Genomic DNA, 16,935 nt, shown 5'->3' on the forward strand with positions numbered 1-16,935 from the left:
AGTGGGGTTTGGGTTGGGAAGAGACTTCAATAGCCTTTTACAATCAGCATTAGCATTTTCAACAGCTAGTTTTGTTAGCAATATATCCCGAGCTTCCGCATTATCTACTTGACGTTCCAAAGCCTGTTTTAGCCTATCAATAAACTGCATATAAGGTTCTCGAGACTCCTGAGTGATGTTAGTAAAAGCTTTTTGTGGCTTTTGTACACCAGGAACCTGGAAAAAAGCCTTTTTTGCCTCTTCTCTAATTGCCTCGAGAGCCGCACGGGGGCAGTGTTGAGCCTGTGTTACCGGATCAGCATGTGCCCCGGTGCCCGTAAGATGCTCTATTGTCAGTGCAGCTAATGCAGCATCATTATGATTAACATACGTGAGCAGGAGTGCTTGCAGTCCCCCTCTCCAATGCGACTCCCACAACGTATACTGAGTCGGGGTTAGTAACAATCGTGCTAAAGATTTCAAATCATGAGGAGTCATGATATAAGTATCAAACACAGAAGATAACAGGCTTATAAAATAGGGAGAAGAAATACCGTGTTCTGTAACTGTGCGGCGCAGTTCTTTAACAACCGAAAAAGAAAGAGCCTCGCATCGTGCTCCCCCTGCTCGACCCTGAGAATACAAGACCGGCGCAACTATAGTTTTAGCCATGTCCAAATCCCCCTCCTTTAAGGCTTGTTTCTTTATTTTTGTCCACACATCACGTAGATCAGGAGGGTATAAATCAGGTTCTTTTTCACGGTCCATCGGTCCTGGGTCAAAAGGATCTTCTTCTGGCGGATACCCCACTGCATTGACACCCAGGGGTCTAGAGCACTGTGACTTAGAGGCTGATGAGGAAAGAGCTATAGGAGCTTGCGATTCCTCCTCCTCTCCTTCCTCTGCTTTCATAGTCTCAAAAATAACTCTCCATGAAGAAAGCAGACGGTGGGACTCAATATTGCCTTTTGTCGCAGAATCCCATAATTTCACCCCTGTGTCGTCCCAAAGTTCCCGCGTAAAAATTGTAGATGCAGTCACTGCGGGCATATTTACTTGCACCCACTTGAGCATTGCTTTAAGGTCTTGTCCAGAGATATTTTTCTTATGTTTATTAAGAAGACCTTTCATAAGCTCATAAACGTCTCCTTCTGGGGACGAAGCCTGATTCCCCATTACGGATTTCCCACAGCTCACCTCCGGAGGGATTTCTGGCCGGCTCCTGCTTCCTTTCAGCAGATCATTCAAAGTTCTGTGGGATTCGCTGCATGTCACTCAGATAGGCGATTCGAAAGCCCTTCACGTTAGATCCTTAAACGGATCACGTCGGGGTCACCAATTTGCGGCGAATGAGGAGACGGAACGCAGCTTGATGCAAGCAAATATCGGTTTATTGTACAGGAGCACGCGTTTTTATACACTTTCAGAAGCTGCGCGTTTTAAACTAATTGGTTCTCGAGGCTAAGCCTTGCATACTAGGCAATCCCTGATTGGTGGTTAACTACCAGCAATTAACAGCAAGGTGTTACCTTTCCTTGGCGCCATCCATCTCCCACTCCCCTGTGCTCTGCAAACATGCCTCATCATGTTAATTGCTGTCTAGACAAGCTCGAGCACACTCCCCTCGGCTAACTGATTGCCATGCATGGTCCTAGTTTGCAGCCCGCTCCTGCAGTATTTGCTTTTTTGAGTGTTTTGATTTGTTTTGCTTCAGATTATAACCAGCCTGCTGTCTAAGAAACCTAGCTTTGAAATGTTTCTGAATGGGAATGTATAAAAACCCCAGTAGTGTTTTGAGATTTCACTACAAAATCCTAAAATGTTTTTAATTTTTGTCTGTAGGCTGGAGCAAACGTGCTTCTGCAAGATGTTAATGGAAACATTGCACTTGATTATGCCATAGAAGGGACTGAATCTAGCAGCATCCTTCTGATGTACTTGGAAGAAAATGGTAAGTCAGCCCTTCAGCTTCTGGAATGTTTTCAGTGAACATGACATAAACCCCAAAATTATGGATATTAATTTGACATAAGAGAACACTGAAGCCAGTGGAACGATACTAGTTTGGAGATGAAGGGGAGGAAGACTATTTGGAGTCACAAAAGTTTTCAGTATGTTTAAACTGGAACAACTAACAGAGCTTCGTGGCAGTGGTCATTGTCAGATCTACTTTTGCCCATTCATATGGAGGTGCTAGAATGCCAATTCAAAGCAGAAAAAACTACAGTAATGCAGAAGCTTTTAAAAAAACTAACAGTGTGAGGACCAGGTTTCACATTTTGTTTCATTTTGCATGTGAGTTGTGTATAGCCTCAAAGTGTATTTTTTCCAGTGACAGACTGTTAAATAAATAAATCTCTGCTAATCATCTGAATGATAATTTATATGAATTTTTATATTTTTTCAAAAATATTAGTATTGTTTCTGTTTTGTATTGAGAAAATACTGTAGTTGGATTTCTGTTGTGAAATATGCTTAATACATTATAGATGGCAGGACCTATATTGAAAAAAAAGGGTTTGTAAGGCTTCTGAAGTGAGTTTCTAGCATTGCTTATGGCTGTAATAGGTTTTATTAACATTGTATGTGGCTCATCATTAACACTGAGGAAAATGTACTAAGTGGAAATAATGGGCAGTAATATAAATACATGTAATTTCAACAATGACTTCAGATATAAAATCTGTTTTAACGTAACATAAAGTTAAGTTGTATCCTGTTAACGAACACTTCCAAGAGAAGTTAACAAAGATTGGCAAGGAAATCACACTCAGTGTTCAAGCCCAATACTGTTAGTCCATAGCACATCCAGTGTATTACACAGGTATATTCTATAATTTTGCTTCCTTAGTGCCTGGCAATGTCTTCACAGCTCATGAATTCTGGTTTTCTTTTTTTCTCCTGGCAAGACAGGTATTAGCTTCTAAAAACTTAATTGCCATGCAAAATGCAGGTATTTGCAGTCTAAGTGCTCATGTGGTATATAACAGGTAGCATACAACAAGATATAGTCTGCTTACTGGCAATTACTAATGCAGATCTATCAGAAAAAGCTTCCTCTTTCCTTGGTTTGTCTCTCTTTTTGTTTGGTTGCAAAATGAAATAGAGCTGGAGAAAAAAAATATTTAAAAGATTCACTAGTTTCTTGGCAAACTGTCTACATTGAAGGAACGGTGGATTTTTCTTTTACAGTAGATAGGAGAGGCACCATTCCTCATTTAACAATGATTCTATGAATGTGGAAGTTTCCAAAGAAAAAAAAACCTTAAACATTATAAAGGTGAGATCTAACTCTACTAACTTGAGATAGCTAAGCCTGTGCTAATCATCCAGACCTTTTCTTTTGGTCAATGGAGAGAAATAGGAAATGCATGTATTGTTTCAGCTCTTCCTAACCTGGCTGGGTGAGGAGGACTGATTTCCAGAACTTTCTGTTTTTTTCCAGTTTCTTTCTCTTGACTAATAGGAACTTAAGCTGGCAAGTAGTAGTTTATCAGTCTTAGTTTTAGACTGTTAGGGTAGATCAATTCTATCCCTTAATTGCAGTACTGTCTGAAATCCTGGCCTTTGGGTGACCAATGACAAAATGCCCATCAACTTTGCTTGGTCTGCTACCATTCTCCTTGTAATAATAGACAATTCAAAGTACCCTTATTTTAAGTTTTAAAAATTTAATTTGTATCTTCTGAATTACTTATATGATCTACCCTGGCTAATAGTAATTGAGGAGGGAATCCTTGAAGGAAATAAAACTGTCTGGTTAAGTATGATTTACTTTGAATTGCCCAGACTAAATGATTCTCTATGGACTGTTCCCATGAAGCCCTCATCATTGCACCTGCATATGCATATCCCAACACAGAACAATGTCACAGCCAAAAATCTTGTTATACAGGAGCGTTAGCTGATCCTATGGTAAATACCAACTTCAGCCGGTAGTGCTGTGAAACACCCAGCTATAGCCTCACCCTTTAAATATGATGTATAAGGTACATTTCCCCATTCTCTGTACTTCCCTGCGTTCCTAAAAGCTTTCCTTAATAGTCTCCATTCAGTTGTGCAGCCTGGTTTACAATCTTAAGAAGAAATTGCTGCATAAAATAGACTATACTCTAATCATTATCTCTAATTGCAAAATTCACAGGGAAAAATAAAATCAAGTGCCGTATGGCTCAGCTAAAAAGAAAATAAGAAACTATCAGTGTACTTTGATGAAACAAATTAAGATTGGAACAAGTAGCTTTGATGCTACAGAAACTTTGTTAATTTGGGACATTAAAGTTCTTAGAAGTCTTGTGTGTTTATAATTTCTTACAGTTTTCATCACTGTGGTACTTTACTGTATCTGTTTAACTGTACTACAGATCGTAATGAGTGAACTCCCTGTTCACTGTCATGGATAACCTAATTTACTCTGTGGAAGGCCTGGAGCCATAGGTGATAACAATAGTCTTAGATGCATGTAATGATTTATATATTTTAAAATATTTTTTTTCATATTTACTGAGGTTAATTCTTTGAGTTCTGTTTGTAAATGATCTTATAGGGCACAGGAGTATCACAAGTGCAAAGTAAAGTTAATCGTCTAGGTACTGCCTGACAGGTTTCATAGGTACCTCGTTGTTGCAATGGAATATATCTCATCAGGACATTATATGGAGATTATATTACTGAAGTCTACATAAAATTCTGTGTATTTCATTAAAATATTCTCTTTTCTTGTACAGATATCACCTTTCTCTGACATTACATTGTTATGTAACCTATGTTACATTGTATACTGAAAATAATTACTGACTGAAGAAAGCAATAAGCAAATTTTACCTATACCTAAGTATACCTTACAATATGTTTTATATATTAAAAGCATCCTTTGTGTTGGAGAATAATTCTAGTATACTATGAGCTTAATTTAAGATCTCACTAATCAAGGATGGAATGGAAAATACAGCATCCAAATTCACATTTAGGAAAATGGTGGAAATAGCTTAACTGTATGATATTTGGTCATGTCCTAGGAGCACTCAGAAGCCTGGTGTTCTCCTGAATTCCAGGAATTTATTGGGGCTGATCTATCTAAATCAAGTGTCTGGTAATAACTCTCTAGCAAGCCCTCCTTAGAGCAAAAAAGGTGCTTCAAAGTTAGGTATTTGTAACGGGTCATCTGAATTATGATCTGAACAACATGCCTCTTTCCAAGTACCCTGAAGGGAGCCCAGATTGGCTAGTTGAGGCATAGAAGTCTGCTACATAGGATGGGATTTGGTTTAAGGTGATGGTATTTAGATTTAGAGGTCTGTATGTAGATACCTATACACTAGCTTTAGTATCTAAATTCCTATTACCTTTAGTGGAGTTCTAGGAAATACCGTCACTGGAGAGCAGAAGACTTACCATTTGACTGGCCACTAGGAGAACACTCTTAAACACTATTAAATTTGTTCTGCACCAAGATATCATTGGCTTTGCATGTTACTGGTCTTCTTGTTTTGCTATGAGAAGAAAGTCATGACACTTAATGACTTTGAAAAATAAGATGGGGATACCATCTGCTCCAACATCCTGCCAAGGCACGGCCAACTGAGAGTAGCCCAAATTACTCAGGGCCATGCTGGGCTGGAGATTCTATGACCTTTCTGGGCTCCCATTCCAGTGCTGAGCCATCATCATGTAATTTTTTTCCATATTATTTTCAGTTGAAATTTTCTTTCTTGCAACTTATACCTGTAGTCTCTTATCCTTTAATTGTTTATTTCCAGGAAGTGTCTCCCTCCAGAGGTGAAATGAAAATATTAGGAAGTGTAAAATGTTTTGTTTTCCCCCCGCTATTTACCCTGTTTTATTCTGAACCTGGTTGATTATTGGAATCATTGAGAAAGTCCACCTGGCACCTTCTGTAACCTTTATTTATATTAATATCAGCTTTATGTTTTAAGGCAAAGCTTTTGTTGTATTAATCCCATTTTTAAAATGTCAAAATTCAAGTAACAGCTAGCGTTTTCTCTTTGCTTTTAGAGGCAGAATGTTCTACTGTAGAAGTGTGTCAGTGAAACTCTGGTTATGACATATGACTCTTAACGTTGCGTCCTTTTCCGTTAGGCTGTTTTGAATCTAATGCTTTGAAGAATGCAACATTTTTGTTTTCTTTCTTGATATTTAGATGCATATTGTGTTTGATGACTCAGATATAAACTACAAACGAGTGACAGATATTTCTTGATTCCAGATTTGATAAGTGACAGGAGTTAATATGTTCACTGTGTAATTTGTTTCCAGAAATGAAGTGGCCCCTTTTGTCTTCCAAGATCCCAGGCTTCAGCTTTCAAAAGAATAACCATGCATTACAAGAACTTCAGCCTGGTTATTTAATCTGAGAAAACAGTCTCTGGGTATTTTACTTCTGGTTGTTGTTTTTTTTAAGAGCTGTCTAAGTATCCAACACATCTGAAAGCAAACCAGTATCTTTCTTGTCTATTGTATAGTGAAAGTTTATTCACTATCAGATTATTACAAAACCAAAATAAAACCATCTATTGTGAACTTTTTTGTTCACAAGAATGAGAATACTTAAATAATATATCTACCTGAAGGTATAGATGGCTTTTCTTTTTCTACTAGGATACAGGTACAGAAAAAAATTGGTTATTCCTTTTCTACAAGGTATTATTCTTGGGTTTTAACAATTCATTTTCTGTGGGGTATTTAAAATAGCTGGTTAAAGCTTATTGACCTTTGATAGTAATAGAGATTTCACTTACTTAATCAAAATCTTTTATAGTATTCCAAACTGTGTGAATAATGGATCTGTTTTGTTTTAGAATATTAAGGGAATCATATTCAGGTGTATATAGAGCCAAAATCACGTGCAAGTCCTATCCATTTAGGTAGTCTTTTGTCATTGTAAATTAGTTACAATACTGTGCAGATTTCACAAAAATAAGCCATGGTTTATTAAATTCTTACTAGCAAATGGATTAACCCTTAATTTTCAGGTGCAAAGTAGAAGGAATAAATTTCTGTTTCTGCCTTGCAACAGTAGGTAGAACAAAATAAAAAAAATAGAAGCTGCAGGTTAGTACAAGATCCTTCACTGAAGACAGTGTTTAACATTAGCCAGAAACAGTCAAGTCATAAATTACTGCATAAGGACAATTTCCCTGAAGTCAGCTGTTTAACAACATAGAGGGAATAAGACGTTCAGGAAAAGCTGATTCAGAAAAGTAGTGGGCAAAAGGATCAAGGAAAAAAAGACTGACACTATACAGTAATCTAGGATGTGATAGAAAAATGCATTCAAAAATATTTTAATTTAAAATTTAAAGTACTTTGAAATTATTCATAAAATCTAGTGTGGTAGAGCTAAAAGCCAAACTGTCACCCAGCTGCTCACTCATTCCCCCTCCTGAGCTGGACAGAGGGAGAAAATAGGATGAGAAAGCTCATGGGTCAAGATAAAGATGGGGAGATTGCTTACCAGTTACTGTCACAGGCAAAACAGGCTTGGCTTGGGGAAAATTGTCAATTGGAATAGATTCAGGTAGTGAGAAACGGAAAGACAAACATTGAAACAACACCTTTCCAGCCCCTTTCCCAGGCTTGACTTCACTCCTGACTCCTCTACCCCCACAAGTGGTGCAAGGGGGTGGAGGAGCTACAGTCACTACACAGCAGTTTCTCTCTGCCACTTCTCTCTACACTTTTCCTCTGCTCCACTGCGGTTCAGGTATGCTGTTCTTTCAGGAATGTCCATCTGCTTCATTGTGGGTCCTCCATGGGCTACAGGGAATCTCTGCTTTGACACCTGAAGAGAGCACCTCCTCTCCCTACTTCTCTGACTTTGGTGTTCCCTCAACTGTTTCTCCCTTTGTCTTTCTGTCCACTGTTTATGCCATTCCTTAAATACATTTTCACAGAGGTGCCAGACTTGGTTGACAAGCTCAGCTGTGTCCTGCGGTGGGTCTGCTGTACCTGACTAGAGCTGTTCGTGGTCCACATGGAACAGCCCCACAGAAGCCACCCCAGCAGCCCCACAACTGTCAACACCTAAAGATCAGTGAAGTCAAGCTAAAACAATCCCCTGATATATTGTCTATTTTAGAACTATATGCAATGTCATCTAGATTTCTGGTTTCAAATTTTCTGTTAATAATATTGATGCAGTACGTTGACAGAAAAACAGGCAACCAAAACCAAACAGCCTTGGAGTGGTTCAAAGTCTTTTCACTCTGATTCTTGCTGATTGGGATCCACCTACCCATAACATCATCACACACAAAAATTTTCTGTGGTGAGCTTGATTAATTGATAGGAGTTAGGTGATAGTTTTGCAAGTGAGAACAGGGGACCAAATGAGATGTTTCAGTAGATCCCTTCAAGTCCTAAAAATGAAGCACACAGAAAACATGACACATTGAAAATGTCATAGTTGAGAATGCTCATCTGTCTTCCTTTGGCCTTTCTGTTTTCTAATATAAACTTGAACAAGCTACATTAATTTTTGTATTTTCTAACTCTTGAGGAGCTGACCTTAAAGTCTTAGACTCCTTTTAATGTTTGTGTGTTTCCAGCATGTTACCCATATGTTTCTATCAAAGGGAAAACCTTTAAACTCACTGTGCAGACTTTTGGCACTTGAATTAACGTTTTAAGTTACAGTGAGTAGTTTATGATCTACATTGTTACTGATGCTAGAAGGAAAACAGACATATCCTTGACTAATAAATAGGCTTTGCAAAGATTTGAAAAAAGATTGTGAAGAATATCAGAAACTGGGGATGCTCTTTTAGCTTCCTTTCAAACAATTTACTGATGAATAATCTGTTACCATCAGAAATAAATTATCATTTTTTATAGAATTCCTAAAACTATAACCTTTAGCAAGTTAGAAAAAAAAATATTCAGTGCCCTGAGTGCGCCCAGAGGTCCTGAAACCTGCCCCCCTTGTTTGCAGGGGCTTGGCTGCCTGTGCTCAAAGCCAACTCTGATAAGGTACAGCTGTGTAACCTGGGAGCAGTCAGCTGAGAAAAGAGTAAAATTGTGAGGCAGATCTGGGAGAAGCCTTATCATTATCTTTCACCCATGCTTTGTCTTGGGGGACACATTTAGGCTCAGGTTCTTGCCCTTGAGGCATTCTTGTGCCCAGCAATGAACCTTGCCTGATCCCAACCCTGAATCACTGACTTGACTTCCTGGCGTCACCTGATTTGTCTGGATTTGTTGCTAGGTCTTTCCTGGCAATCCCAAGACTATTGGTTGGCCCTGATTCCCATCACCAGACCTGCTCAATTTTCCTGTTTGAGTACTGTGGGGCAGTGCTCTAGTCAGCAAGACCACCACCCTGCCTGCCCTGTGTTCACCCTCAGCTCCTGGCTCCCTGACATGTGTGCCTGCTTTTACTGCTCTCTCACAAAAACATGTAACCATAACATATTAAGACATTACAGATAAATCCTGAGTATAGAAATACCATATGTGAAGAGCTCATTTCAGCCATGATACTTATTGCAAGTAACCAGAGACAATGATACACTTGTTTTGCTTCTGTGTTCTGGTATTAATATTGCAAATAAAATAGTAAATGTGCAAGACATTCACAGATGAATGCTTTAGTATTAAATCTTGAGATTGTGCCAGTCTGTTAAAATAAATTACAAGAAATAGTTTTGTTTTCATACAAGTTAAGAAGAGACAGTTCGTTTAACTTAATTTTAGCTGGAAGGGTCATCAACATCCATATTGTAGAAAAGAGAAGAAAAAAAGCATGTTTTGCTAGAGTGAGAGAATTGTCACTGGTGTCTACATGAGGAAGAGATGGGAATTTCATTTCTGATAGCATTTTCAGACTAGAAGGAAATAAATTAAACATCCTTCACTAAGCATATGTAATGATATTTTTAAAGGCAAAGAGGTAAAACCCACCTCCAGCAGTCAGTCAGTACTTCTGCAGTGAATTAGAGCTATAGGTCGCAGTAGTTTTGCAAATAAGCATACTTTTGCAGATACTGAAAATATTGGCTTCCCTTCTCACATAATTAATATTGCTAAAATGTATCTGTTCATATGCTGACCTTTGAAAATCAGATGCACATAATGCCAAACAATATGCACAAGAACTACTGAACAATGTCATTTAACAAAATAATGCTCTTTACAAAGCTATTTAGTAAGCAGCCAGAAAAGTCCTTCTAAACTTTAAGCAAATAAAGCTGGATAAAGTAACTGCTACACCTGAATATTTTCATGAATGAAAATAAACATTTCAAGAATGGTACCATGTCTTTTTTTTTTTTTTTCTTATAAATTTTTGTCAGCATGTCTATCCAATACTACGTTGTACAGGAGAAAAATAGACATTTTAAACCACAGTGTCCCCAGAATTATAGAAGAATACAGACAGGCTCATCACACCTGAGGTGAAAAGAGCCTTGCTGTGTTTACAGCTCTGTGCAGGAAGGGCAGATATAGATAGGGTGTCAGAAGACTGAAGTAAGAGGAAGGGAGAGACTGGCTTCTCAAATTTGTTGCGAGTTTTTAATATACATTTGTGTTTGCAAGACAAAATGATATTGACCTTGCTTCTGGACTATTAAGCCCATTGGAGAATGAGATGTGCAAATTGCAGAAAGAGTAGCTACAGTGGGTATTTCCCAGAGCCTGATTGTTTTGCTTTGTAGTCATCACAGGAATGGGTGTTCTCCTCACAGATGGAGAGACTTAGTACTGGACATTTATGAGGAAAATACTTTTTATAGCAATTTTCAGGTATGTTTGCCATGTATTTCTTTACCACTGCAACTTCCCAAAAGTTACTTTCCCTCTTTATCTGAGGCTTTTGCATTCCTTTGGGTTGTCAGTTCTATAACCCTATGCCAGAGAAGGTGAGACAGCCAAAGCACATGAAATGACCTTGTCAGGTGTTTTTTCTGAAGCAGTGAGAAGTAATACATTTTGTAGCTTCTAGGTTATGCTCCTGTCTGTCATCAGCACCGATAGCCATCCACAAATGCTGTGCCCTGCAGGGTCACTACTGTTTTAACCGTTTTGTGAGTGTGTAGCTCTTGTTCTGATTTTACAGGGTATTTGGAGAGTATTTTCCATCCTATGCCTTTCTTTTTGACTTTCCGTCTTTTGAAATGTGAATCCATTCCCATAGTACATGCCAGTTTGGTTTTCTTCCTCTATTTATTCATGCTGGCTGTTGTCCCATTTGAGCTGAATATCTAAACCACATTTCCCCTTTGAAAAGCAACATGAAGGTCATTCTTTGATTCAGGCAGCAAGAGTTACTTACTGTATGAGTAACATATTGTTGTTCTGTCTAAAGTCATGAAAAGTATCACGCCCTGGGGAGGGAGAGCGGACTCTCCAGAATTACAGACTTGATTAAGGGAAGGCAGTTACTGACCAGGTCTCCTTGTTTGAGACTCAGAGAATGATACATGTGCATGCTTGGTAAGTCTGCTTCCCAGCTCCCTGCCAGAGAAGCCTTCACTCTTAAGCCTAACAGTTCCCAAGGTCTTGGAATTCAAAAGCCTGCAATTCTAAGATTGCAATTTAGATTATTTTTTTTCATGTTTTCATTCTATTTTCTATAAAGGCAGAGGAAGGGCATCTCTGTTGCTTCTGTTGTTTCTTTAGCATTTTCAAGACTCCTTTGGATATTTAACAAATAAAGGCTATGGAACTAATGTCACTATGATAGCTCACTTGCCAGGCTGTTTACTGCTATTTGTTTAATGAAATGTGTATCATTCATTTATACAACTGTTAGTTTGAAGCCAGTAAGGCTGTCTTGAGATTCACAGAGACTGTGCCTTTTGTTGCTATGTACCACTGTTTATGCTTTTTGTCTGAGCTGATGGGTCTAATTACATTTCTGATAGAATGTACATAGCAATTGATGCAGATGAACTCTTTTCTTCATTTCTCCTTCAGCATGAGCAAAGTTAATCTTTCAACAATCAGTTTTTTTGCAGCCCCTGACAGGACACACCAAGGTTCTGTAAAATGCAGTTTACAAGGTGTAAGAATCAATATTTAACTGTTAGTAAATATACTGATAAGTTAATTCTCTAATCATGCTGAGTGTAAGTCAGTAGTAAATTGCTGGAAAAGGCTGAGTGGACTCAGCTGGCCTCTGCCCTCAGCCTGTAATTTACATGAAACATGATGAACCAAACAACCTGATAATAATTGTTTCATTCTCAGGTTTGTTTTGTTTTTGTTTTTATTTTTGGTTTGTTTTTTTTTCTTCTACCTGGGGAAAGCTAGAAACTGGTACTCCCACTTTGGGGATTGTGAACTTATTTTTCATTAGTGAGTGTTTGAGATAATATCCATACAGAAAAGAGGGCAGTACATTAATTTCCTCCTGTTGCCTCTCTCCTTGAAAAACAAAACTTGTTCTAATTGTTTACTGGGAAGATCAAAAGGAATAAAAAATTAACATCAGTTCTGTCAGTAGTACTTGTGTCAGTAGTACAGCAGAATGAATTCTCCATAGTCCAACTGGAGACAGTCAGTGACCTGCTGCTCCACTTGGACACATACAAGTCTATGGAGCCGGGTGGGATCCACCCGAGGGTACTGAGGGAGCTGGTGGAAGAACTTGCCAAGCCACTCTCCATCATTTATCAACAACCCTGGCTGACTGAGGAGGTCCCAGAAGACTGGAGGTTAGCCAGTGTGATGCCCATCTACAAGAAGGGCAGGAAGGAGAAACCAGGAATGTACAGGCCTATCAGTCTGACCTTGGTGCTGGGAAAAGTTATGGAGCAGGTCATCCTGAGCACCATCACATGACATGTGCAGGACAACCAGGGGATCAGGCCCAGCCAGCATGGGTTTATGAAAGTCGGGTCCTGCTTTACTGACCTGATCGCCTTTGTCACCTCCAAGACGACCCATGTAGTGGAGGAGGGAAAGGCTGTGGATGTTGTCTACCTGGACCTTAGTAAAGCCTTTAACACTGTCTCCCACAGCACTCTCCTGGAGGAACTGGCTGCTCATGCCTTGAATGGGTGTACTCTACATTGTGTAAATAGGTCTCAGGTTGGCTGGGCCCAAAGAGTGCTGGTAAAGAGTTACATCCAGTTGGCAGCTGGTCACAAGTGGTGTTCCACAGGGCTCAGTATTGGCACCAGTTCTCTTTAGTATCTTTACTGATGATCTGGACAAGGGGATTGATTGAGTGCACCCTCAGTAAGTTTGCAGATGACACCAAGCTGGAAGGGAGTGTTGATCTGCTTGAGGGCAGGAAGGCTCTGCAGAGGAATCTGGAAAGGCTGGATTGATGGGCTGAGGCCAATTGTGTGAAGTTCAACAGTGAGAATTGCCAGGTACTGCACTTGGATCACAACTACCCCATGCAGTGCTACTGGGCTTGGGGAAGAATGTCTGGAAAGCTGCCTGGTGGAAAGGATCTGGGGGTGCTGGTTGACAGTCAGCTGAAGATGAGCCAGCAGTGTGCCCAGGTGGCCAAGGCAGCCAACAGCATCCTGGCTTGTATCAGGAACAGTGTGGCCAGCAGGGCCAGGGCAGTGATTGTCCCCCTGCACTCAGCACTGGTGAGGCCGCACCTCGAATCCTGTGTTCAGGTTTGGGCCCCTCACTGCAAGAGGGACACTGAGGTGCTGGAGCGTGTCCAGAGAAGGGCAACGGAGCTGGTGAAGGGTCTGGGACACAAGTCCTGTGAGGAGCAGCTGAGGGAACTGGAGTTGTTTAGTCTGAGAAGAGGAGACTCCAGGGGGATCTTATTGCTCTCTAGAACTACCTGAAAGGAGGTTGTAGGCAGGTGGTGGTCGGTCTCTTCTCCCAGATAACAAATGGTAGGACAAGAGGAAATGTCCTCAAATTGTGCCAGGGAAGGTTTAGATTGGATATTAGGAGCAATTTCTTCACTGAAAGGGTTGTCAAGCATTGGAACAGGGTGCCCAAGGAAATGGTTGAGTCCCCATCCCTGGAACATATTTGAAAGACATGTAGATATGGTGCTTAGGGACATGGTTTAGTGATGGACTTGGCAGTCCTGGGTTAATGGTTGGAATTGATGATCTTAAATGTGTTTTCCAACCTAAATGGTTTGATGATTCTATGATTCTACTTAAAAATGGCTGCCTTCATCAGGTAAAAATAATACATATATTTTAAAACTTTTATCTTTCTTACTTGACAATATTATAAAGAACTTTATCATGACCAGTGAAGTTTCATTTCAGCTGCTCAGTCTGTCTGTGAAACGTTTAAAAAGTGAAGTCAGCGCTGCAAAAGCCAGATTTTAGGTGTATGTAGCCCTTCACACCACATAGTGTTTTGTGTGCATTTGAGAGAGTTCCATCTCTGGGACAAGAATGTTAAAACTACTAGTGTACAAAATCCTACTAGTGTACAAAAGCAGGAGATAGCCAGAAACAGAAAATAAAGGGGGGGGGGGGGGGGGGAAAAGAGAGAGAGATTTAATTGATATCATGTGACATCAGTAATGTGTAAATGTCATCAGGTACTTTTAAATTATTACTGTGAAATGTGAGGTAGGCATGAGAACTTCAGTTCTGACAAAATGAATATGTTGATAGGAGATACAATGTCCGTTGTAGTCTAGCAACAGGATGCTAGCACATTTTGGTTTTGCATGGTTATCTACTTGAAGCTATCAGTATTCTGTGTGTGTATATATATATATATGTATACATGTATTTGTTTGAATTACATTTATGTGAAAGATCACAGGTTTTAATCCAGATACAATAACATCTCATTTTCTCCAGCTTAGGTTTAGGTTTGTGTTTTACATTTGGCATCATTTAGTATCATGTAGGTGACAGGTGTGAAAATATGAGAATAAGTAAATGTGACCAGCAACTCAGTGCTCACACTGGATATTTTTCAAAGCGCTGCAGGCAAGTAAGATTCAGAACATAAAGCAGCATGTATAGTAGCAAAGAGAAAGAAAGTGATTCTTTTTTGCACTACATATGGTACATCAATTTATAGAAGATCCAGGGTAGATTAAAACTAAGAAACTTAAAATATGCTTTTACCCTCAAACATGCTTCAGTTTTTTTAGTAATGTAAAAATCGGCAAGAATTGTTGTATATAAAATGTTAAGTTAAATAAGTATGATTTAACTTAATGTATTATTTTGTTACTTTTCAGCTCACTGAGAAATGTGGAAGAGAATAGTTAAATCATTTATTCATGTGGGTTTTGTTATGTCATGGCCAGGGCAGAGAGGAAAGATTTTTATACTCAAATTACATTTTCTATATATGGATATAAGTGACAATGTGAGGCTAGGAGCAGAGGAAGCAACCCTGAATTCTGGTTAGATATTCCAATCAAGCCACAGCCAGTTGCTAATTTAACCACTTAGCAATTTTGTTGTATCCTGTGTTTCTAATTTTAAATCTCTTCAGACTGGAGGCCACTCTTCCTTTTGGTTATAGACTGCCTTGCTTATCTTCCTTTTAAAACTGCACTTTGACAACTGTTTCTTTCACTAGCAATGCTGACACAAGCACTCCCTTCTATTTGTTCTTGCTTCCATACTACGTTTTCTTGTGGCTTATGGAGCCTTGCAATGGTCTAGGCTCAGCTGGAGAACTAATCCCAGTTAAAAATAACTCAGGCAGATAAAAAAGTGTTGAGTTTTAATGTCACTTGCTTCACTTCACAATCTCTCAAGCAGCTGAGCTGACAGATTTGAGGGAACTGGTCTGGGCACTGTGATGTACACACAGGGTTAAAAGAATACAGCCAAAAATAATTTTCATTAAATAAGTCTCAAATGCTTGAGCGGTTTCCTTAGAGTGTTTAATCCTTTTCCCATTCACAGTCCCAGTGGATTTAATGATATTACAACTGCTTTACTTACAACTTCTCTTGCCAGTCAGTAGGAGAACAGGCCTGTTTATTTGATGTTTCTTACTGACATTAAATTAATCCATCAGTAATGACTGATAAACAAAGATATGAGTAAACTTGTTGATAAATATAAATAAACATGTTCTATAAATATATACTGAAGTCTGATTAAATGTTGATTAAGCTTTTACAAAGCCAGAACACAAAAGCATATACCAGTTCTTTATTAAAGAATGAAATAGCAGAAGGTTTTAACCTTTTCTTTTTTCCAGGCGTAGAGCTGAATTCATTGCGCCAAATGAAGATACAGAGACCTATGACAATGCTTACAGATGTCCGACAGCTCATATCAAGTGGAGGAACTGTGAATCAAAAGAATGATGAAGGAGTTACCCTGGTGAGTGGGAATATGTAATCATCACCCTGAGAATATGCGTGTACCGCAGCTCTATACTGGTGAGCACATTTGCAAGGCAGCTCTCTTAAGAAGCAAAATGATGTTATGCAAGATTTTCGTTCTCATCTGGCCTTTTGAAAATAGATAATATACCAGTGCCTTGCATCATACAGATTTTAAAATAGCCTAGTGCAACATCTGTGTCATAATGACAACTTTCATTCTCTGAGCCACTGAATATGCAATACAAAAATTACTAGCAAAAAATATTATTAGCGTTGTAGTTTAGAACTGCAGCAGATACTTGTGGTCTCTGACATTCTCTCTAAGAAAGGGCCTGAAACATCACTCAGTGAGTCCTGTTTTTTGCTCTTCTTTTCTGGCAGAGCCAGGCTAAAACACTGTTTCATGACGCTATCCCATCTTGATGCAATGTAAAGAAACATCCACAATATTAGTGGATAAGTATTCCTTCTCCCAAATTTGCATGTTATTTGTAGTCACCATGTTTCATTATACTTTTTTCTGCTAATAGATCTATCCATTTGTTTTTTCAGGATCACTACTTCTTCAGCTCTCAAATAATTTTAATATTAATGTAATTAAATAATCTTAAAAATAATGTATTTTTCCCTAGATAGCATGTCTGTGGAATGTTCCCTTTGCATATAAAATCTTCAATATCATTATCAATCAA

General features: G+C 38.9%; 1 protein-coding gene across 1 annotated transcript in view; it reads left to right on the forward strand.

The window, feature by feature from the left end:
• The window catches only part of MYO16 (myosin XVI), a 412,211-nt gene that overhangs the window by 169,926 nt on the left and 225,350 nt on the right, over positions 1 to 16,935 (forward strand). Inside the window, exons 5-6 of the mRNA XM_037377384.1 lie at positions 1,822 to 1,930; positions 16,114 to 16,238. Of these exons, the coding sequence (XP_037233281.1) occupies positions 1,822 to 1,930; positions 16,114 to 16,238 (234 nt within the window). The remainder of the gene's footprint in view (positions 1 to 1,821; positions 1,931 to 16,113; positions 16,239 to 16,935) is intronic.

The sequence above is a fragment of the Falco rusticolus genome, chromosome 2 (assembly GCF_015220075.1).
Source record: "Falco rusticolus isolate bFalRus1 chromosome 2, bFalRus1.pri, whole genome shotgun sequence".
In the NCBI taxonomy this organism is placed as follows: Eukaryota; Metazoa; Chordata; class Aves; order Falconiformes; family Falconidae; genus Falco; species Falco rusticolus.